General features: G+C 48.5%; 1 protein-coding gene across 1 annotated transcript; it reads right to left on the reverse strand.

Moving 5' to 3' along the window:
* Positions 1 to 2,582: 2,582 nt before the first annotated feature.
* On the reverse strand, positions 2,583 to 6,638 carry LOC144113938 (THAP domain-containing protein 11-like). The gene is made up of 4 exons (XM_077647347.1): positions 6,383 to 6,638; positions 5,596 to 5,772; positions 5,276 to 5,465; positions 2,583 to 4,574 (listed from the first exon to the last, which is right to left on the reverse strand). Exons 1-4 carry the CDS (start codon positions 6,544 to 6,546, stop codon positions 4,314 to 4,316), a joined length of 792 nt encoding a protein of 263 aa, XP_077503473.1. The 5' UTR covers positions 6,547 to 6,638; the 3' UTR covers positions 2,583 to 4,313.
* Positions 6,639 to 22,423: the final 15,785 nt, after the last annotated feature.

The following is a 22,423-nucleotide window of genomic DNA, read 5'->3' on the forward strand; positions in this document are numbered from 1 at the left end:
GCATTTGAGGCTGGCGTTGCGAGTGCGTTCGAGTGCGGCGCCGCACGTTTGCGGCCTCTCGCTTACATGCAGTGCCACCGAACACGACGCACCCTCTTCCCACCCGTTTCTCTCGCAGCGCTCGTCACGCACGTTTGGATTTTGGGATCTACACGATCTTGCCACACAGCGTGTTTGCTACCAGCATTCAGAGTGCGTCTGACCTCTTTTCCATCCGTCGCATGTTTGCGGGCTCTGGCTTTCCGCTTACATGCAGCGTCAAGAGAAAAGCAGTCTACTGCGTGTTGCGTCGCTGAGATAAATTCGAAGAAAAAATTGGCTGAGGTTCAACCTGGCTGAACCTAGTAGACGAGCGAAAGCAAAGCTGGAGGTATTTATAGCGAGGAATGGTGAGACGTTATTGCTACGTCATTGCATGACGTCACATCAGGCGATGCAAATCTCGGCTCTAAAGGTCTTGATCAAACGTCAAGTGACCACTGGTCATCGGTCACGTGGTTGCTGGTCATTAGCTATGACTATACCATACACGCATATCATGGCAATGCACATCAAGACACAGTCATACATCGTTAGTCTTGGGGGTGTGCGCTTGGTTTGACCTTGGTCGGGCTTCAAGGTCAAACGCGTAAAGCCAGGCGAAACTCTTGGTTGTACCTTGAGTAGTAGAGCTTTCGCTCTATAATTCTCGCGGCCAAACCGCTCGCTGTTTAGCGCTCAAATTTCGTGCAGAGGTGGAATTTCGGTGGCAAGTTTTGTTGTATACGACATTTAGATCGGGTACTACTTGCCTGAATGGGTGTGAATTATTCGTAGGTCCTTAAGGGTAAGAAAGGGGTGATCCGACGGCAACGCGAGGCGCAGTGACTTTTACTCATGGCATGGCCGCAAGGGGCAGCACCAGTACTGGGTGCCTTCTTTGTCGCTCGTTTTGCTGGCGCTTCTGTGGGCGCGCCTTGCGCGAACGCTTGATTTCGATGCCTGCATGGTGTTCGCCTGCTTGGAACAGCTCTTGTTGGTTGGAGCGACATACTTTTATATTTCTGCCCATATTCAGGGCTATAGTTCGACTCGAGGCCGCGTAATTAACAGCTTAATAGATGGTGCAAACAGCTGCCTTCTCGGCACATATTTGCATTCGACCGTAACTTTGAGGTTTAGGAAAAACACGGTTGATATAATAATGAAAGCAGTCAAGTGAGCACTGTGTCACATATATTGAGAGAGGTAAAAGACCACCAAATAAAAGCCTACGCAATTGCCACCATGTTCAAACTGCATTTCACTCCAGCTATCACATGTCTTGCGTTACGGCACAAAATGTAGGGTGTATTAATATGACGTAATGATTGCATGTACACAGGTGGCATCATCCCTTCCTTCCGGTCCATGGTATCAGGCGTTATTTGAATGATTGACGACTTGATAGCAAAAGGCATGTCGTCAAGTTCCGCTCTTTGGATATGATTGCAGCATTGTCCCAGTCGATAGCATGTGTTTTTTCGTGCACGTGCTAGGCAGTCGCACTGCAAGCCACTTTGTGGTTTTAGGCATTGCGCTAGTGCTCTTATCTTCTGGGGAATTTTCCTTACCTCAAGCACCCAGCCCTCGCCTCAAAAATTAAACCACTACCTTTGGAACGGTCAAAAAAGTTTCCCTTCTAGTCTTAGATTTAGTCATCCTATAGAGCTCCAACGTTGGCTTATCCCGCATTTTCTTTTGCCAAGTGAGTATTTTCTGAGGTTCCTAATTTTTGTTCCAAGGTTGTCTTACTATCGGTTTCTTCCCTTTGATATTTTTATATATTAGCAAGCCATCTAGTTTTTTGTCTACATGTAGTAATTCGATACTGCATTGTTATAAGTACCTGCGAATTTTTGCCACCCATCATTTCTCATTCATATGCCTCAACAATTCTTCATGCTGCACCTTACTTTTTGCCTCGTACGTGCGCTTCGAATGTTGACCTGCCCATGCCATCTTGAACTGTTTCATTATGTTTCCATGTGCCCCTAAGGCAAGCGTATGTCCTCTGCTTTATTTCAAGTGCCAAATTTGTGGCAGCTAGATACCAAACACACCACAGCATTTGTCAAGCCCGGTACCATAATGCACCTTTCCACATTCCCCGAATAACTTCATAATGGGTTAATTATGCCCCCAGAGCGCGAGATTCTTCATGGCAGCTGCGTTTCTTGTTGCTTTTTGTCTCTGCCATCATTTATCCATATACCAAGATACTTGTACACATGATCGTAGCAAGCTCCTAATTATATAAACCATATGGCTGCTGATTTTTCAGCGCTAAATCTCGGTCCTTGACCCTCCGGATCTTTTCTGCAAATGCCTGCCAAGTATGAAGGCCTCTCGATACTATACTGTCGCACCTTCTGCTAGATGAACAATGTCATCGGCATATATCAGTCCTGGTATACGACATCTTCAGTTGGCCCCTTCGCCGCCACTACCCAGTAAACACTAATCCACTTGTTTCTAAAAAGTGCGAGCTAAAAACACCAAAGGAGCACCCATGTTTTGTGCAAAAGCTACAGAAAACAATAAATCTTTCTTTTAGTGTATGAACACTTCATGGAATAAAAACTTTATTGAAGCACACATTTCACTGAACTTGCATTCTTAGCAACATGCAGAGAAACAAAAGCACATATATACTGTAGGTTGCCGGAAGCATACAATGCTACCTTGAAACCTTGGTTGCTACACCATGGCAACATAACCTTGATTGTGATTAAACTTCTGTAAAAGAAGTTTGGACAAGCATAACCACGTAGTCAACACATCATCAGACTAACTACATCCACTGCAGCACAAGGCTGGATTTTTCCCACTGACGTCAATTTAACCTTTAGCAGGAGGAGCGGAAAGTGGGTAAGGGAACAAATGTAAGTTACTGATACCCTAGCTGAAATCAAGGAGAGGAAGCGGGCAGGGCTCGTAATTAAAAGGAAACATATCTGATGGTCCCTTTAGGTAACTGAGTGGATGCCTAAGGGAAACAAAAAAGGCAGGAGGCACCGGGAAGGTGGATGAGATTAGGAAGGTTGCGAGGACAAAGTGGCTGCAACTCAATTAAGGTGCCTTGAATATCCACCACCCTAAAAAAGTGACCCAGGGATTGACAAAAACAGAAACCCACCATGGTGGCTCAGTGGCTATGGCCTTCGGCTAATGATCCCAAGGTCCCTGTTTTTCGCATTTTGATTGAGGCGAAATACAAAAGCACCCCCGTGCTGTGCAATGTCTGCATACTGTACCCCAGGTAGTCTGCAACCCTCCACTACAGCATCCCGCAATACCCCGTGTGTTGGTTTGGGGCGTTAAGCCCCACAATTTACAATTTTTATGATTGACAAAAAAAGTGGCTGAACGTGGCTTGTAAAAACGTGACCAACAAAACCAGTGTGTATCTCTCGTAGCCTGAGTAGTTTTGGGACGTTAAACACCACAAAATCAATCAAAGCAGGGTGTCATTAAACAAAAAAAAATCATTGGGAGGAAAAAAGATACACTATTTACATTTAATAAGTGGAGGCTGCAGACTTGCTACTACACAACACATGTGAAACACATCTGTCATTAGCAGAATTAGTTCAACTGGCATCCTGTTGTTTAAAATGTTATGCATTTTAATCTTTTGGATCATTCGCTCGGCATGAATCCTCACTTGTGCCACATTATACGTGTCCCTGACCTCTTGTGCCGTGAGCTGAGGGGCCTTGTAAAAATGCAGGCATCACAAGCACAGCATTCCATGTTCCCAAAACTGTGTGGATTCCAGGGAATCCTTTGTCTCCTAAAATTGAATCGCCAGCCCCAACCAAGTCAAGAAAGCCGGAATCAACAGTTATGTGGGTGTCGGACATCCTGCCTCCATAAGCATTTGAATGAAAACAAATTGCTCCAGATGGCAATATGCCAACCAGAAATTTCAGTGTGTATCCACCTTTGTACATGGAATACAGAGTTCTCTGTTGCTGAATTATTGGTGGCTGCTCAGTGCAAACTGTGCAGTCAATAATCACAGTGCAGCCAGGATAGTATGCTTTGAAGCAAGATGGCATTATAGCTTGAATAACTCTAGTTGGTGGACGGAAAAACCATTGTTTTGTAGCAAATGCAAGAGTTTTTAAAACACTTTTGAATTACTGTGAGGCTGAGGTTTCATTTATGTTAAATAAGCTGGCCAATGACAAATAGCTAATACTGAGATTGAGCTTCATTAAGAAAATGAGAAGCCTATTTTCTTTCGAAACATCACACTTCCGCTCACGAGATATGGGAAGCATGCTTGGCTATAGTGCAAAAACCACACAGTTCACACTGCACAAATCTTCAAGAGCACCTGAAGGCTTTTCAATGCTGTCATAACCAGCAAAGTAGCTTGTCCGGTGGTCTGGTCCGCTGACGGTGCTGGTAACAGCTGGCTTATGCTGCACTCCACAGTCACGGGTCTCGCGATGTGTGATCTGGGTCGACACGTCACACCCTTGGGAACAGCAAATGAACACAGAAAAGCTGCCACTGCCAGCACTTTCGTGGTCTGTTTGAGTTTCCTGGAACAAATTTCAAAGTGAATAAGAGTTTACAATGCCACTACAATGGCCATACTAAAAAACAATTGTAACAAGTGTTATTCTTTGTAGCTTATGTTGTAAATGTCCTTGCTGGCCCACAAAGATAAAAAAAAATTGCCTGTTGCATTCTGCGTCACATTACGTGGAGGAAGACGATGTGTCGCAGTTGGCAGAACTTTACGCCAGTGCTCTGGAAAGATGGCCTTTCCTGGCCCGTCGAGCACAGAGATAGAAAGCATGATGCAGAATATTAAAGCACAGCTGAGTCAAGGGAGAAAGCTACATATGACTAAGTTTCATAATTCAGAAATATTTTTTTACTTGAGCACAGCAACTTTACAGCCCTCATGCATATGTTCTTAATTTCCCAGAAAATTACTGATCTTCACCTCCCCCAGTTAGCTCATATTTCAAAACATTTGGTCATTTAGTGTACTGCTCCTGACCTGGTAATAAACAAAACCAGAAACATGTGGTCTTCAAGAGCTAAAAAACAAATCTGCACTGTGGCGTCACATTTCTGAGCCCTAGCATAAAGTACTGCAGGAAAAAGAGGAAGTTGCACTTAATGTGATGCTGGAAATGTTCTCTTGGTGCTTAGAGCATATACATCGCTGCAAACACAGCGCTTGTGCTGCCAAACTGCAGTGCAACGTTCCTGACAGGACATCGAAGCTCACCACAGAAGCAACTGCTGAATGGATTTCAGCTGCAGCACAGAGGAAGTCTAGGCCATTCCAAGGTTCTCCACCGGATGTGTCCTGCTCTGCTGGGCCAAATGTAGGGGAATGGCCATCGTCAGTGGCACATGCTACGGCTTCTCGTTCTTGTGGACATGCGGTAGCTCGCACTGCAGATCTTTGCATCCACCTGCAAAACCATTGGAAATCCAGATATGAGGGGTCTTTTCTATTCAACATGCATGAATACATTTAGCTCTAATGCAAAGAAAAACATGAGTCACAGTCTCGTATGAAGTAAATAAATATAAACAAGCTACCTGTTAAATCTTGACAACTGGCCAGCAGAATCCCTCGACCGTTTCCTGTGCACAGATGGGAAGATAGTCGGGAGATAACCGGGATGCGTTTCTATGGTACTCTTTTCACCATTTACAAAGTGCTTCGAACATATTCTTGTGTTGTCATTCGGGCTCCAGTTGGAGAAGTCTTCACCACTGAAATATAATGCAACCAAATTTGACACAGAACACTGCAAAAGCAATTCACCCCCTTAGACAAAGCATGCAAGTCTGCGCGAGACGCGCAGACGCATAAGGGAACGACAAATGGGAGGTGGGACCTGAATTAATAATTTGCGATTTGCCTCGCGAGGCGTGCTGCTAAGTTAATTCAAGGTACCTCGACACGCTAACGTTGTGCGTACGTACTTGAGTACCGGCATAGGACAAAACCGCGATTCTGCCAGAACTAGAAAAACGGCTCCTTAGCGCGGGAGCGCGACCGCAATTCGACGATACCAAGCGAGAAAACTGCTAGCGGCGAATTTAATAAATGCTCAACATTATACCTTCATCTCAGGCATAGTAGCAGCGCAAAAAACACACACAAGAGAAGAATAGACACCGAGAGACACGCACAGACGCTGCGTCTGTGTCAACAGATGCTGCGTCTGTGTCAGCAGCGTCTGTAACCAACCGGCCTAAGACAAGTAACCAACTCGCCCAAGAGCTCGTTTTACTGAATTATAGCTTCATTCAGCTGCTCTGCATTTATGCTTTTTTTTTTCCTTAGTCTCACACGAATTATAACACCAGCGCAACTTACTTGACAAGACGCACTGCGACGATCCACTTCAGTCGCCGAGTTGACTCGTACGGCCTTGCAGGAAAGCGAAAAAGCTTCACGTCTCCGTTCCCTTCTCGGCTATGGCAGTCCTTCACGCAACAGTATCTCCGGTTAGTTGCTTTCCGAGCACGACCGACATCCATGGTGTAGGATGGCCGAGATAAAGCTTTCAGAAAGTCCGCAAAGCTGCACAACCTCGCTGTATGCGCGTTTCTCGGGAAGCGGAACCGGCCAGGCCGCGCCGGGCTGCCTACTCAGTGCTGTCCCTTTCGACCACGAGACGGCGCCACATGTACCGGTAAAGCTACTATCGTTCAATCTCCCCGATGTAGAGCATAAATAGGAGTGGAAGGACATCATTGCCTATCTCCATTTTTAACCCAAACTCTTTCTGCATCTTCCATTTCCTGACAGTTCACATATACAGGGACTTCCGTTTTTATGCGCCGGATTAAAAAAAATTCCTCTGTGCAAAATACTCGTCTAATTGAGAGCAAACAGCGCTCACAAGGTAGAATATTATTGCCTAAGTTGTTTGAGATCTAAATGAACATCGGTACTTGCCTGTATTTGGTGGAAGTGGCGAGAAACTGCTTTCGGCTACGAGTACAGTATTGTGCGTTTTTATCGCTGACACATTCAAAAATTTCCTCGCCTCAACCGCTGGCTCGTTTGCGGTGAAACTGCACACAGAGCTTGCGTATTATGGTAACTTTTGTATCGTAGCAAGTTTGACAACGATACTTACTTAGTTCAGGCGCACATGATGCGAAAACGCAAGCGTCTACGAGAGATCGACGAGCCAAAACCCGCAAACGACGCTTTTTCGCTGAAAACCGGCAGTAGCGCCATCTGTTTTCGGCAGCGGAAAGCGTCACGACTAGGCCGCCGAGGCGAGCGTTGCAAGGAGCGCGGGCTCGCCTCTAAATCAGTTGTTTTGATATTTTTCCGCTTAGTTAGCCGAAAATGTTGTAAGAGCTTCAGCTGAAGCAGACGCAAATGCTGAACGACATATTCAAAGGGCCCGCGCTCCTTGCAACGCTCGCCTCGGCGGCCTAGTGGTGACGCTTTCCGCTGCCGAAAACAGATGGCGCTACTGCCGGTTCTCAGCGAAAAAGCGTCGTCTGCGGGTTTTGGCTCGCCGATCTCTTGTAGACGCTTACGTTTTCGCATCATGTACGCCTGAACTAAATAAGTACCATTGTGAAACTTGCTACGATACAAAAGTTACCATAATACACAAGCTCTGTGTGCAGTTTCACCGCAAACGAGCCAGCGGTTGAGGCGGGGAAATTTTTGAAAGTGTCAGCGATAAAAACGCACAATACTGTACAGTTTTTCCAGACGCGAGCCAAACCAATCTAGTAACGTTGAGCCAAGCAGCCGGTCTCACAGGCTGCGCCATCTGCCAGACGAACATGCAACTCACAAGCGACGACTTATCAGTTATTAGTGTGTGCTGTTGGTATCACATTTTCACTGCGGTATTTAGTAGCAGAAGCAGTGATGTTCTTTGTGATCTTAATTACAGCCGACAGACGAACCCCATCTACGAAAAGAGCTCGCTTCTCGCATCCACCGAGAAGAGACATTGTTTGCCTCGCCGCCCGGCAGATGGCGCAGCCTGTAAGATCGGCTGCTTGACTCGAGTCTGCAAGAACTGAACTCGCAGCCGAAAGCAGTTTCTCGCCACTTCCACCAAATACAGGCAAGTACCGATGTTTATTTAGATATCAAACAACTTAGCAATGATATTTTACCTTGTGAACGTTGTTTGCTCCTTTTTAAGCCAGAATTTTGCGCACAGGATTTTTTTAAAAATTCCGGCACATAAAAATGGAAGACCCAGTACACTGACCTCCTTGTAAACTTGTTTCACACCCCACACTCTCTTTTTCTCAAATTTTCCATAACATTGCGTGGGTTACATCATCTTAAGCCCCCTTTGATGTCTAAAAACGTCATCCACAGTGGTTGCAGCAATTTCGATGCATTGAGTGACAGCGAACAAGTTGTCGTCTTATCTACGTCCTTGTCTGAATCCATTCTGCAGTTCTCCCTTAAACCTCTGCTCCAGTCCATCCTTTTAGCCATCGCTGTGTGGCAATGACACCGTTTGCAATGAAAGCCTAAGGTCCCTAGATCTAGGGGCTTTATGAAAGCCCATCGATGGAGGCACAGGGCGCTGCTTGTTGGGATGGTGCTGCCGCAGCATACGACGTGGTTTTCTTGCTTCCGAAGGCAGCAACCTGGTCTTGCGCGTGCGTTATTAACCTGCTTGTGCATGTATTTTTTGTTGACTGAAATGCAGCGTTTGTTGTCCTGTGTGGCTGCTTGCACATGCAAGTCATCGCATCCGGTCCTCACTGTGGTGATTGTGTCGGTTTTGTGTGCGCGTTCCGTGTGTGCGTGTATCCGTGCTGCGTATTTTCACCATGTAGTCAAATCATGGACTGAGCTCCCGACTGTGCTTTTCCCGTGCCCACGGTGCAAGACTATATAGGAGGTGAAACTCCCGTCAGCGCGAGCGAGCGCGGTCACAACTGTATGCACCGACGGGGCCGTATGCAGTGGCGGCGCCATGCGGCGCCTCGTAGAAGCCGCAGCACAAAAAAAAATAAAAAAAATGCAGCACTCGGGCAGGCGGCTCAAAGCAGACGACACGGGTGTTCGCTTCAGCGGGCACGCCGTGACAGGTCTTATCGGTGTCTGTTCGGGGGCCGTAATACTAACTGCGCTGCTACGCGCAGTGCGGCCTTCTTCGGAATTTGCTAGACTAAGGTGGGACGCAGGTGTTTTGCTCTAAATTGTAAAAGCGGTTACAATTGTTGCAGGGACAAGGTGAGCAAGGTGAGAAGTTGTAGCCGCTTGTTGCCTTCTCGGCTGACGTGTAGTCATAAACGCTGCGCCGTACGCCGCCCGCGTTCTCCTCCAGCAGATGAAACTCAGCGTGGTCACATACTCGACGAACGTGAAGGCATGTTTGCTTTCGACAAATGCCAGCAGCGCTTATACTTATCCAATCAAAGTCATCGCGCGGGTGTCAAACAAAAGCCCTGCGTACAACCAGAAGCTACAGATCATCTTATAGCGGTCATGGAAAAGAACCCGTTTTATTTTTTACTGTGCTCAAATGGTTGAAGTGTAGCACCAGTTGCTCTTCGGGCTACAAGCGCTAAAAAAAGCGCGCGAGAGTATCCTCAATAGAAGTCAGGCGCGCGCGGCCGAACGGGAGCAACACGCTCGACCGGTTGCGTTGCCTTAGCAACCAAAACGGCGGTAGTTTCTTTCCAGGCCGCCAGGCGCCGCCAGCATGATAGTGGCTCCGCGGGCTTGTGACATTTTCTGGTTGCCGCAGACAGCGGAGTTTCCACTCCTAAATAGTCTTCCTCCGTGCACGTGCCCGTCACTAAACGAGCTACATATGTGACTGCTCAAAAAGATGACAAAGCCAAAGCGACCGTGCAAAGAGACTGGTTTTGTGCCGCTGTGAAAAAAGCGGTATACAGCTCGAACAAGGAGCGTGTTGTTTACTGCACCACCTGATGCTATGTGGTTTGCAGAATGGGAACGAAACATCAAAAGAGAAGACAGAAGGCTGACACCAGCTGCTGTGGTTTGGGAGAAACATTTTGACAGCAGACTTGTATCGAGCGCATGCTCAGACTATCACCGTAAATTGCGTAACCAGCCAGCTTCCCCGCGATAAACCGCGTCTGAAACCCAACACCATGCCTACGTACGATATTCACGCATTATCTCGTACATTAAGCGAAGAGGAAAACAAAAAAAATATGTGCGAGCAAGAGCCTCCAGCAAAGCGTCACGGGCGTGCTGTGTCGGAAGCCTCCGAGTTGTGTTCAGCCATAGAGTGCCAAATTGGTGAGCCTGTAAGGATCTGGTGCCAATAATGGAGCTATAGTAATTGAAAAGTGCACCACACGCTGTGGTTCTAACGAAGCAAGCGCCGGTGAATTGGTGAAGTGCAAAATGATTGTGAACATCTGACAACCACCAGTGTGCACCCATGCTCCAACGTCTCTACTCCAGTGACATGGATGGAAGTGCCATCTGTGCCAGCCGATTAATTAACTTATGCCTATTGTGAAGCTGAAGAAAATAACTTTACTAACCCCAAAAGATGGTAGCGTTTGGAAATCCTTTACTTGGTGGACAATCAGCGGTAGCCGTGGTGTACCTGAGGGGAAGAGGGACATTTTCTCGAACAAAGCAGGTGAAACGCGTCAGTTAATTTTATTGGCTTTTATTTGTTTTGCGTGCTTGGGTTTGAGCCAGAATTCTTTGGTAGTTACAAAAAGCACAGGACTCTCCATCGGACCTCGTAGATAATAAACACTTCTCAGCAAAAAACACTCCTTTGTTGAAAGTTTTATTTCCTGATGCCGGCTTTATGCCGCATCCACCACGAAGATTTGTAAAGTTAGTTGTGACGATACGTTTTGACTTGTGTATTTGCGTACCAACGTATCAGCGGAAAAGCAGCACCTTGCAATCAGCTGCTTGAGCTTGTTTGCGCTTCACCTCTCTTCAGTTTTTTTTTTTTTCACGTAGGATGTGCATGCGTTTTGAACAACTGCTGACACAAATTAAGTGGCAACATTTTGTGCACTTCTTGTCAATGCAACGTCAGCATAATGTCATATCAGTGTTACCCTGATGTACTAATGTTTGTAATGTTACCTCGTGATCGAAAATAGTGAAATTTGTGACCATTCAGATAACGTTTCAGCAACATTTTGGGTTACCTGGGGAGAGTCGCACCTGTCAGCGCTTTACTCGCGCATTGTTAAAATGTTTGCCAGATCCGAACTAGAGAAAGACCCCGAAGAAAGCTTCGAAGGTTTGCTCTGTGCGTGTCGGCCAAATATTTGGAATATGTTGGTAAAGGTCGGTCCTATAAAGGACCAGAGTCCCCACTATGTTCCCAGTGTAGGCAATGCCAAATTTCTCAGAGCTCCTATGATGGCCCTACCTGTCCTATATGTGTCCCCAATAAAGGCAGGACCGCTGACAGTTCGAATAATGGCCCGGCCTTACTTGACCTCTGTTCTCCCTATACTGGCAGCGCCGCTTTGTAACACTCCCAGTAAACCAGTGTACATTCATTGGATGTCTGAAGTACAGGGACCCCGGAACGGGTGGCAAGGGGGCGGTCGCCCCCCCCCCCCCCCCCCCTCCTGTCTCCAAGTGCTTGCATTTGGATCAAATTTCTGACAATGAAACATTTCAGTTCTAGGACTTTTAATGCAAATCACAGTGGGGATGAGCTGCTTCGTAGCCAGATGTAAAGCATTTCGTATATTAGTAACCTAAGCCAGTCATGTCCCAACTCGACTGTCTGACCCGTGTACATGATCATGATTAGCAGAATTTAAAAAAAAAAAACTGTGCACAAACTTTTTTGTGCAATTGATCACTCCTCGTGCATAAAGCTCCCCATTTCATTCGTTTGTTCGTTCGCACTGAAAACCGCCGGCACGCGGCTTTGTCATTTTGTTTTGTAATGCGAGATGCGACCAGACTTACCTCCATTGATCGCGGCCACGTGCAAATGCTTCCACATTTTTACAGATTGTTGTAGTTGCTTTTGGTTCTTTACCTAGAAGGTTCCCTGTTAGCTTTAAATTTAGCGCGGCCAAGAACTGCAGGCGTTCATTTCGATGACCGCCGCTGCCTAGTCATTGAGTTATTAGTGGGCGCGAGTCAGCCCCGTACACAATTTGGAAGCTTTTGGAAGCCCTTTCGTTGTCTTCTTGACTGCTGGAGTGCCGTCACCACAACGTGACAGTTTGCATCAACCTTTGAACATTTAAAAATAATAAAATATAAAATTTATTATGTAAATGATCATTAAATAAATGAATCACAAAATAAGCTCGAAGCCTTGCCCCTCCCCCCACTCAAAAAAAAGTTCCGGAGTCCCTGCCGAAGTATGTCCTTCATTGGAGATACGGATATCCGTGGGAGATCCGCCGATGTCCAACGGCTCTCGCATGGACCTCCGACGGAGGTACAAATCTAACCATAGTAGACCGCCGACAGATATTCACCAGCAGATCTTTTGAGGATATTCGCAGGTAATGCGTTCTGCACCATGAAGTAAGCCGGAGCTACAACCGCCGAGTGCATCTCCCAGGGCCCATGCATGGGCCCTGTGAGATGTACTAAAGCCCACAGAATGTCAGAAATCGGACATACACCTTGCCGCATGTCATATGCATGAACCTGTAAAGCAATCAATAACCAAAGTGGCAAAGCGTATCAAATTCGGGATGATTTTATTAATGACATAAATGCCGTTTTCAGTCTTCACAAGAAATTCTTCAAGCTGGCCATAGAGATAGTTTACACAGCAGGAAGGGTACTGTACAGATCATGGATAAATTGTAGCCAAACTGGGGATATTTTCTGCAGAAAACAGTGCACTTAGTAAGTTCAGAAGATGTCATTAAAGCAAGCGAATTTGACAGACCACATTCACTTCTATACAATAACTCCACAGTGCCCAGCAAGCTAGTCATCTGAAGCTGCGAGAGCAAGTTTACATCTTGGACAACTCGTAAGTCATGAGCAACTAGTGTTTAGGAAGCTACACTTTGCGGCACATATGCCTGGCAAGCCCTTTTACCGTTCTTGAGGATGGAGTCACTAGGCCTTAGACTTAAGAAATAAGCCCTGCATCTTAAATGGTGCAGTGAAAGTGCCATTATTCGCGAATGTCGGCCACGAGTGCGACATCTCAATAAGTAGGCCTAACAGAAACACTGGCTGCCTCGCAGCACATTCTCCTTTCGCATGCTCCTTAAGAACACCGTGCGTAGATATGCAAAACTGTGCGAGTGCGTCCTTCAGACATCTGCACCCATTCTCGCACTAGTTGAAACGACTGTGAGCCACTTGCTCGCTCGTCCTTTGTTTCTACAGAAATGGAAGGCGTCCTAAAGAAGAACGGGGTAACGCACATTGCAAATGCGCCCTATCATCCGGCCACTAATGGGCAAGCAAAAAGAATGGTCTTTGATACAAAGCAAGCATTGCCCAAGGATCGGCGTGGAACATTCGCGTGCAGACTGGCTCGATATCTGCTCAAGCAGCACACAACCGCTTCAGCAACGACGGGCAGAACGCCAGCCGCACTCATGTTCGGTCGCGAGCTCTCAACAGCAGTCGCACGCATTCAGCCACGACAGGCGGCTGAAAAAGCGACCTCTGATCTCAGCGCGACTGATTCGGCGAGAGGGGTGCATGTAGGACAATATGTCTTTTCCCGCAACTTCACAGGAAGCCCTGTTTGGTTTGAAAGAACCGTATTGAACAGGCTCGGACATCGATCTTGGCCAGGGCCGGATTAAGAAAAATGGGGCCCTGGGCTAATGCGCATGCAGGTCCCCTTTCCCTATACTGACCCCCCTCCCCCATGTCGCCTGCTACGCTACTGGAAATATGCCATATGCCACCAAAATAAAAACAACGAAGTGCAATCAACAGGATTATTATTATTGTTATTATTATAAGGAAATCAACAACACTTGCTTGAAACGCGTGCTGTTGTAAACACCAACACATATGTACACTGTGTGATTAATCTGCATTCTGTTTTCATTAAAAGCTAGGCTTTAAGGAAAAGTTTAGTGCACTCAAGACGAACAAGAACGTAGACAAGACAACACAGCTCAGATGTCGATCCCTCTGAAGCTAGGCTTTGTTTGCATCACTAAGTTTAATCCCGTGAGGAGACGCATGGTTGTATCCAAAACATTCTTTATTAAAATTCAAGCATCAGACTGCAGTAATCGTTATACACGTTACTCTATAAATATGTAATAGATATATACAATACTTAAGGCAATACAAATACCATAGAATGCACTAGAATACAGGTGAAAATTACCAACTGTAATTACAAAACATTATTTGAAAATATTTTCGTTAAAGGTAACACAAGCAAGGACGACACCAAATAGACGTGGCACTATAAAAAACAACAAAAATCAACAACAACAAAGCCAAACTAACTGGAAACAAGGGAGTCGGTTCTTGGAGTGTTGTTCCCTGGCACTCGTCAGTAGGAGGGTCATCGGGGAGGTTTGGCACCTGTTGATCAGCAGTATTAGAAATCGGGCCTGGCCGACCGGACACCTGGAGCTCTGTGGCAGTGGCTCGGCCGAGTAGCATAGACGTTGATGACTCAGGAACAGGACAGGGCTCGGTTAGCGTCGGTTGCTCAGAAATATGGACGACCGAGGTTGGCACCGTTTTCACAGGATCCAGACAACCAAGATGAGTCAAACCTTGCTTCTTGTTAAGAAACCGTGGTGATGGAGTTGGCAAGTCCTCCACAGAAGCACAGTCGGTACTATTGGGAGTTTGACACGGACTCTGGGTTGAGCGATCATACTGCTCCGCGGAAGCTGCATTCAGTAGGTACTTTGACATCTTTGGTAGCTTCTTTTCACGCTCTTCTCTTTCTAACTTCGTCTTTCGTTTAGATGCACCACTTTGATGCTTCCGACCGAGCATTTCCGCATGAATGGATGCTAATTGTTCACCGCACCAGGCACTTCGTCAGTCCGACGCGCCCGAAGGTGTCCAACGGTGGCCGTCCCGATGACTGGCGCATGCTGCCTGGATGGTCCGTGGCTGGCCGAGAGTGGTGCGTCCCCTGGGAGCTCCTCAGCGGGCGGGCTTTTGCAAGCTTAACCGGCGGCTCGGGGCTGAATCGCAGTCCGCGATCAACTTCCTTTCATATACGCGCGCCGCGTCTGTTACTAGCGCCAAAGCAGGCGTTCACATACGCCTAGAGTTCATTGTACGAATTCACTCGTTCTCCATACACACTGACTCCTTCTCCCGTTCCGGTCTCGTCTCCCTATTGGCTATGAGCAATCGTCTGTTCTGGGAGGTCCTCGATTTTTCTTTGGCCCCATCGACGCCGAGCGCGAGAACGAAGGGGAGAGGGCGACTCCTAGCGCGGGCGAAGTTACGCGCCCTCCGTCGCCTCTGAGTCATCCTTTTCTACTTCTTTCTGGAAAGTTCGGCGGCCAGTCTGACCTGCTTTTTCCGTCGAGCGCGCGCGAGGGTGCGCAGCCGCTAGGCAGGAATGGGCCCTGGAGACAGGCCTTTGTGTCCAGCTCTCCAACTTCCCCTTCACTCTTTCACAACCCTAGCCCGAACAGTGAACATTGCATGCCCCACGGTACGCGGACAAGAGTGCGTGTGACGTCTTTCCTTTCCTGCCTAGACACTTCCATCAAACTCATCATCTGCTATGAGACTCATTCTCCCCCGCCCAAATTACCATCACGGTAAAGAAAAGTCGAAAGGGAGGCACTGTTGGGTACTGCAGCACATCCTTTCTATGAGAAGGACAGCGGCGGAAGTATTTGAGAGGTGGAGGGTGGCGTGGTGGTGACGAGGGGCAAGGGAGATTGAGGTCCTCGTCCCACATTACATGTTTTAGGTGTTTCCCCCTTGCCCCTCCTCTCCAGACAGCACCGTACAGACGGACTGACAGGAAACCACGAAAACTTTTCCAAGCAAACGCACCTCGCTTCGTAAGAAAAAAGGCCCCGCCGGGGTTGCGGAGGATTCCTGTTCTTGCAGCTCGACAAGCTCTCCCCAAATGATCAGGCTAAACGCATGCTGTTACATTAGGCAGGAAGCCCCGTCTGCTCGTTCTGGTTTTCTCACTTCATAATGTCGCTCAAAGTCCCGTTGCCCATGGTTCCATATACTAAGCAGGTTAGAGTAAATGGGTCCCTTTCTCCTACTGTCCGAGGTGAGGCCCTGGGCTGCAGCCCCCTTAGCCCCCCCCCCCCCCTCCTTAATCCAGCGCTGATCTTGGCTAACCAAGTCTAAAAGCGGATTGGTTCGTCGGTACCTTGATCACATAAAGCCAGGTGCAGAAGCCTACCCGACGGAAAATCCACCACCGGACGATCGGACGAACGGACAAGCAGCAAGTGAACAATACACTGTGCCGGCTCCGTACTTGATCACGCAGCCAGCGGAAACTTCACCTGCGCACGATGATGCCTACGGCGCCCCATTACGAACATGGAGCACCTGCAGCCTGTCTAGACGACCGTGCGACGCAGCCTTGCGGTGACCAACCCAACGGGTCCACGCAACAGCAAGCAACAGCACTAAGACCCCAGCGTGAACGGCGTCCACCCGACCGATACGGTGACCAGATCTAAGAAGGAAGGGATGTCGTGTTCGCTGGACAAGTGACGCAGGGTCGCTCCAGCAGCCCTTGCCTCCTTCGCGCATACAAGGCGGCCACTTATAAGAAAACGAGCCCGGCGTATTCCCTAACGACATCCGACCCCTACGCCCCTCGAATGACGCATTCTCCATTCCCTCTGACCGCATGCACTCGCACTTCCGGAAGTGCTTTCTTCTACACACTAGATCTCTCTCTCCCTTCCCCTACTGCAATAAACGCTCTAGTCTCCACCCAGCAATCGTGTTGAGAGGTTCCACGCTCACAGGGCTCCCACGCCCCGAACTAACACTGACCTTAAACCTCAACGAGAGCACATCCCTCTCTTGCACTAAAGGCTTTATATATTTCATTACATAGGAACGCAGCCGCTGCGGCCGTGAATTAAACCTGCGAAATCGCGCTCATTGAAAAAAATAAATCTATTTGCTGTCGCTTCGAAGACGTTTTTAGATATAGAAATAGCGGCCTTAAAAATGGCTGATTAAAAATCCACAGGTGATACAGAGTTTATTGCGCGTGTATGTCGCTGTCGGAACTTCGGCGCTATTCAAAGTCACGATCACTGTTCAAAAAGCCCGGCGCACCATCCTCCTCGTTTCCTTTTGTGTTTACCAAAACAATTTTTTCAAAGATTTCTGCGATATGAGCGCCTTTGTTGGCCACTTCTTGTGTTGGAGAGAGAATACTGCTTCCATACAGCAATCCTATTGAGCTGTAGCGGAAATGGGCCCTGGCGCGGGCCACACATCGGGTATGGCAGGCCGGGCTTGGGCTCAGTAGAGTGATAATGCAGCGGGCCCGGGCCGGTTCAGGGCTACAAGCCGCGGGCCTGGGCTGGGCTCAGAGTTTCGGACCTGGGCCGAACTCGGGCCTTAGAATGCGGCCCGTGCAGTGAGCTTATACCATATGGTCGGCGGCAGTACTCGTGACTTAGCAATACTGTGAACAAACATCTGGAAGTGCAGAACTAACGGACGACAGACGACGATTTAGGCTCTGTCAAATTCCTGGTGCTATTGCCGCCGAACATCCGGAAGCGCAGAACTAACGGGCGACACACGACGACGATTTCGGCTGTGGCAAATTCCTCGCACTATTGCCGCCGAAAATCCGGAAGCGCAGAACTAGCGGACGACACACGACGATTTAGGCGCTCGCAAATTCCTGGCGCTATTGCCGCCGAACATCCGGAAGCGCAGAACTAACGGACGACACACGACGACGATTTAGGCTCTCGCAAATTCCTGGCGCTACTGCCGCCAAACATCCGGAAGCGCAGAACTAACGGACGACACACGACGACGATTTAGGCTCTCGCAAATTCCTGGCGCTACTGCCGCCAAACATCCGGAAGCGCAGAATGGACGACACACGACGACGATTTAGGCGCTCGCAAATTCCTGGCGCTACTGCCGCCAAACATCCGGAAGCGCAGAACGGACGACACACGACGACGATTTAGGCGCTCGCAAATTCCTGGCGCTACTGCCGCCAAACATCCGGAAGCGCAGAACTAACGGACGACGATTTAGGCTCTCGCAAATTCCTGGCGCTACTGCCGCCAAACATCCGGAAGTGCAGAACTAACGGACGACACACGACGACGATTTAGGCTCTCGCAAATTCCTGGCGCTACTGCCGCCAAACATCCGGAAGCGCAGAACTAACGGACGACACACGACGACGATTTAGGCTCTCGCAAATTCCTGGCGCTACTGCCGCCAAACATCCGGAAGCGCAGAACTAACGGACGACACACGACGACGATTTAGGCTCTCGCAAATTCCTGGCGCTACTGCCGCCAACCATCCGGAAGCGCAGAACTAACGGACGACACACGACGACGATTTAGGCTCTCGCAAATTCCTGGCGCTACTGCCACCAAACATCCGGAAGCGCAGAACTAACGGACGACACACGACGACGAATTAGGCTCTCGCAAATTCCTGGCGCTACTGCCGCCAAACATCCGGAAGCGCAGAACTAACGGACGACACACGACGACGATTTAGGCTGTCGCAAATTCCTGGCGCTACTGCCGCCAAACATCCGGAAGCGCAGAACTAACGGACGACCAACGACGACGATTTAGGCTCCCGCAAATTCCTGGCGCTACTGCCGCCAAACATTCGGAAGCGCAGAACTAACGGACGACAGACACGCGACGACGATTTAGGCTCTCGCAAATTCCTGCGCTACTGCCGCCAAACATCCGGAAGCGCAGAACTAACGGACGACCAAGGACGACGATTTAGGCTCTCGCAAATTCCTGGCGCTACTGCCGCCAAACATCCGGAAGCGCAGAACTAACGGACGACACACGACGACGATTTAGGCTCTCGCAAATTCCTGGCGCTACTGCCGCCAAACATCCGGAAGCGCAGAACTAACGGACGACGCACGACGACGATTTATGCTCTCGCAAATTCCTGGCGCTACTGCCGCCAAACATTCGGAAGCGCAGAACTAACGGACGACAGACACGCGACGACGATTTAGGCTCTCGCAAATTCCTGGCGCTACTGCCGCCAAACATCCGGAAGCGCAGAACTAACGGACGACCAACGACGACGATTTAGGCTCCCGCAAATTCCTGGCGCTACTGCCGCCAAACATTCGGAAGCGCAGAACTAACGGACGACAGACACGCGACGACGATTTAGGCTCTCGCAAATTCCTGGCGCTACTGCCGCCAAACATCCGGAAGCGCAGAACTAACGGACGACACACGACGACGATTTAGGCTCTCGCAAATTCCTGGCGCTACTGCCGCCAAACATCCGGAAGCGCAGAACTAACGGACGACACACGACGACGATTTATGCTCTCGCAAATTCCTGGCGCTACTGCCACCAAACATCCGGAAGCGCAGAACTAACGGACGACACACGACGACGATTTAGGCTCTCGCAAATTCCTGGCGCCACTGCCGCCAAACATCCGGAAGCGCAGAACTAACGGACGACACACGACGACGATTTAGGCTCTCGCAAATTCCTGGCGCTACTGCCGCCAAACATCCGGAAGCGCAGAACTAACGGACGACACACGACGACGATTTAGGCTCTCGCAAATTCCTGGCGCTACTGCCGCCAAACATCCGGAAGCGCAGAACTAACGGACGACACACGACGACGATTTAGGCTCTCGCAAATTCCTGGCGCTACTGCCGCCAAACATCCGGAAGCGCAGAACTAACGGACGACACACGACGACGATTTAGGCTCTCGCAAATTCCTGGCGCTACTGCCGCCAAACATCCGGAAGCGCAGAACTAACGGACGACACACGACGACGATTTAGGCTCTCGCAAATTCCTGGCTATCACAGACTTTAACAAACACTGCTCGGAAGAAAAATTTCCGGGGTAATGAAAGACAGCAGTTCTGTTTATTCCAAAACCTTGTAAAGAGATTAGTATCGAGAATCTGAGGCCAATAGCGCTGACGTCGTTTACCGGCAATTTGATGGAAAAAGTAATCTATTAAAGAATTTACAGGCCTTCATATAAGGGTGGCCTCTTCTCAAACGCAATGTTCGGGTTCAGACCGAACCTTCTGACTGAAGACGTACTTTTGCAGCTAAAAGAAAAAAAAATCATCGACAAACCTAGAGGCTATCAGACAAGGGGAATTCTAGCATTAGACCTGAAATGTGCCTCTGACAATGTCAAACATATCACACTAAAAAATTTGCAGCAATGCGACTGTGGTGTAAGGGCATATAATTATATAAGAGAGTTTCTCTCGAACCGAAGAGGTTATGCTCAGTGCCAGAGAAGTCAAGAATACATGAGACTGGGAAGCAGGGACACACCGCAGGAGGCAGTGCTGTCCCCTTTGCTCTTCGACATTGCCGTAATAGGACTACCGAATAGACTGGACGGCATACAGGGTGTCAAGCACGCACTGTATGCGCTGACGACATTGCGATTTGGATATCTGGAAAGTTAAATGGGAGCATGCAGGACAGACTACAATGCGCGGCAGATACCGCGCAAGAATACGCTAATAGTTGCGGACTCCAATGTTCAGCCAACAAATCGGAATTACGAACATTTAAGAAGAAAGAAGACTCTGACCCCGTCATAGTATTTGTGGAGGAATCGCAAATTCAAGAGGTGCTACCTGCGAAAATCTTTAGTCTGGCAATATACAGCAAGGGCAACGGAGAAGTGATTAGGAGATTGCAAGCAACAATTGAGCAAGTGGCGAGAATGATTAGCAGGGTATCAAGCCACAAGCATGGATTTAGAAAAAAAGACACCATCAAGTTAATACAGGTTTTTATTCTGAGCAGGATCGCTCACACATCACTGTATCTGAAATGCAAGAAAATGAGAACAAGTTGGGCATTCTATACACAAATGATATAAAAGAGCACTTGGTATCCCGGTCAACGCGAGAACAGAAAGACTACTTACTAAACATGGGCGCTCACAACACTTCACGTAAACGAAATCGTTGAATACCATTCGATTCCACACCAGGATACGGCTATCAGGAAGCAGGACGAGAACGGACGCACTGGAGACTTGGGCTCCTGCATTTGATCCACGGAGGACAGAGAGAACTGGAAGAACAGCATAGAATCAAGATCGGGCTGTGGCCCATTCCTATAAATATAAGCTCGGAATTTCATAAGGAAAGAAGAGAGGCTAGGGCGAAGACCGTCAGGAGAGCATAGGGCGGGATGGAAGAGGCAAGTTACGTGGATGCGGCGGGACCGGTCAACGGGATAGCAACCATAGCATGCACGGATGCGGAAAGGAAATTAGTTAATGGGGAATCAATTCGATGCCAGGAAATCGCTCAGGCGAAGGAAGCTGCGATTGCTTTGGCGATGCTTTCCCGGAAGCTCTTATATGTAATTACGGACTCCCAGACTGCACGTCGGAGCTATATTAGACGAAGGATTGGTGAACACGCAACAAGGATACTCCAAAGTAGAGAAGACAAAGACTTCGAGTCCATAGCGATATCGACAACAGGACACTGCGGACGTTAGAAACGAAGGCACTCATGCCGCTGTCCGCTTTGGCGTCGCTGTCCGCTTTGGTTGCTTTGGCGATATTTTCCCGGAAGCTCTTATATGTAATTACGGACTCCCAGACTGCACGTCGGAGCTATATCAGACGAAGGATTGGTGAACACGCAAGAAGGATACTCCAAAGTAGAGAAGACAAAGACTTCGAGTCCATAGTGATATCGACAACAGGACACTGCGGACGTTGGAAACGAAGGCACTCACGCCGCTGTCCGCTTTGGCGTCGCTGTCCGCTTTGGTTGCTTTGGCGATATTTTCCCGGAAGCTCTTTTATGTAATTACGGACTCCCAGACTGCACGTCGGAGCTGTATCAGACGAAGAATTGGTGAACACGCAAGGATACTCCAAAGTAGAGAAGACAAAGACTTCGAGTCCATAGTGATATCGACAACAGGACACTGCGGACGTTGGAAACGAAGGCACTCACGCCGCTGTCCGCTTTGGCGTCGCTGTCCGCTTTGGTTGCTTTGGCGATATTTTCCCGGAAGCTCTTTTATGTAATTACGGACTCCCAGACTGCACGTCGGAGCTGTATCAGACGAAGAATTGGTGAACACGCAAGGATACTCCAAAGTAGAGAAGACAAAGACTTCGAGTCCATAGTGATATCGACAACAGGACACTGCGGACGTTGGAAACGAAGGCACTCACGCCGCTGTCCGCTTTGGCGTCGCTGTCCGCTTTGGTTGCTTTGGCGATATTTTCCCGGAAGCTCTTTTATGTA

Source organism: Amblyomma americanum, chromosome 1, assembly GCF_052857255.1.
Source record: "Amblyomma americanum isolate KBUSLIRL-KWMA chromosome 1, ASM5285725v1, whole genome shotgun sequence".
NCBI classification, from domain to species: Eukaryota; Metazoa; Arthropoda; class Arachnida; order Ixodida; family Ixodidae; genus Amblyomma; species Amblyomma americanum.

Excerpts from the sequence above, each read along its gene's own strand:
- LOC144113938 (XM_077647347.1), bottom strand. The coding sequence starts at position 6,546 with ATGGATGTCGGTCGTGCTCGGAAAGCAACTAACCGGAGATACTGTTGC. Across the intron at positions 5,466-5,595 it reads CAGTTGTCAAGATTTAACAG|GTGGATGCAAAGATCTGCAG; the intron begins GTAGCTTGTTTA and ends ATGGTTTTGCAG. Across the intron at positions 4,575-5,275 it reads ATTCAGCAGTTGCTTCTGTG|GAAACTCAAACAGACCACGA; the intron begins GTGAGCTTCGAT and ends AATTTGTTCCAG.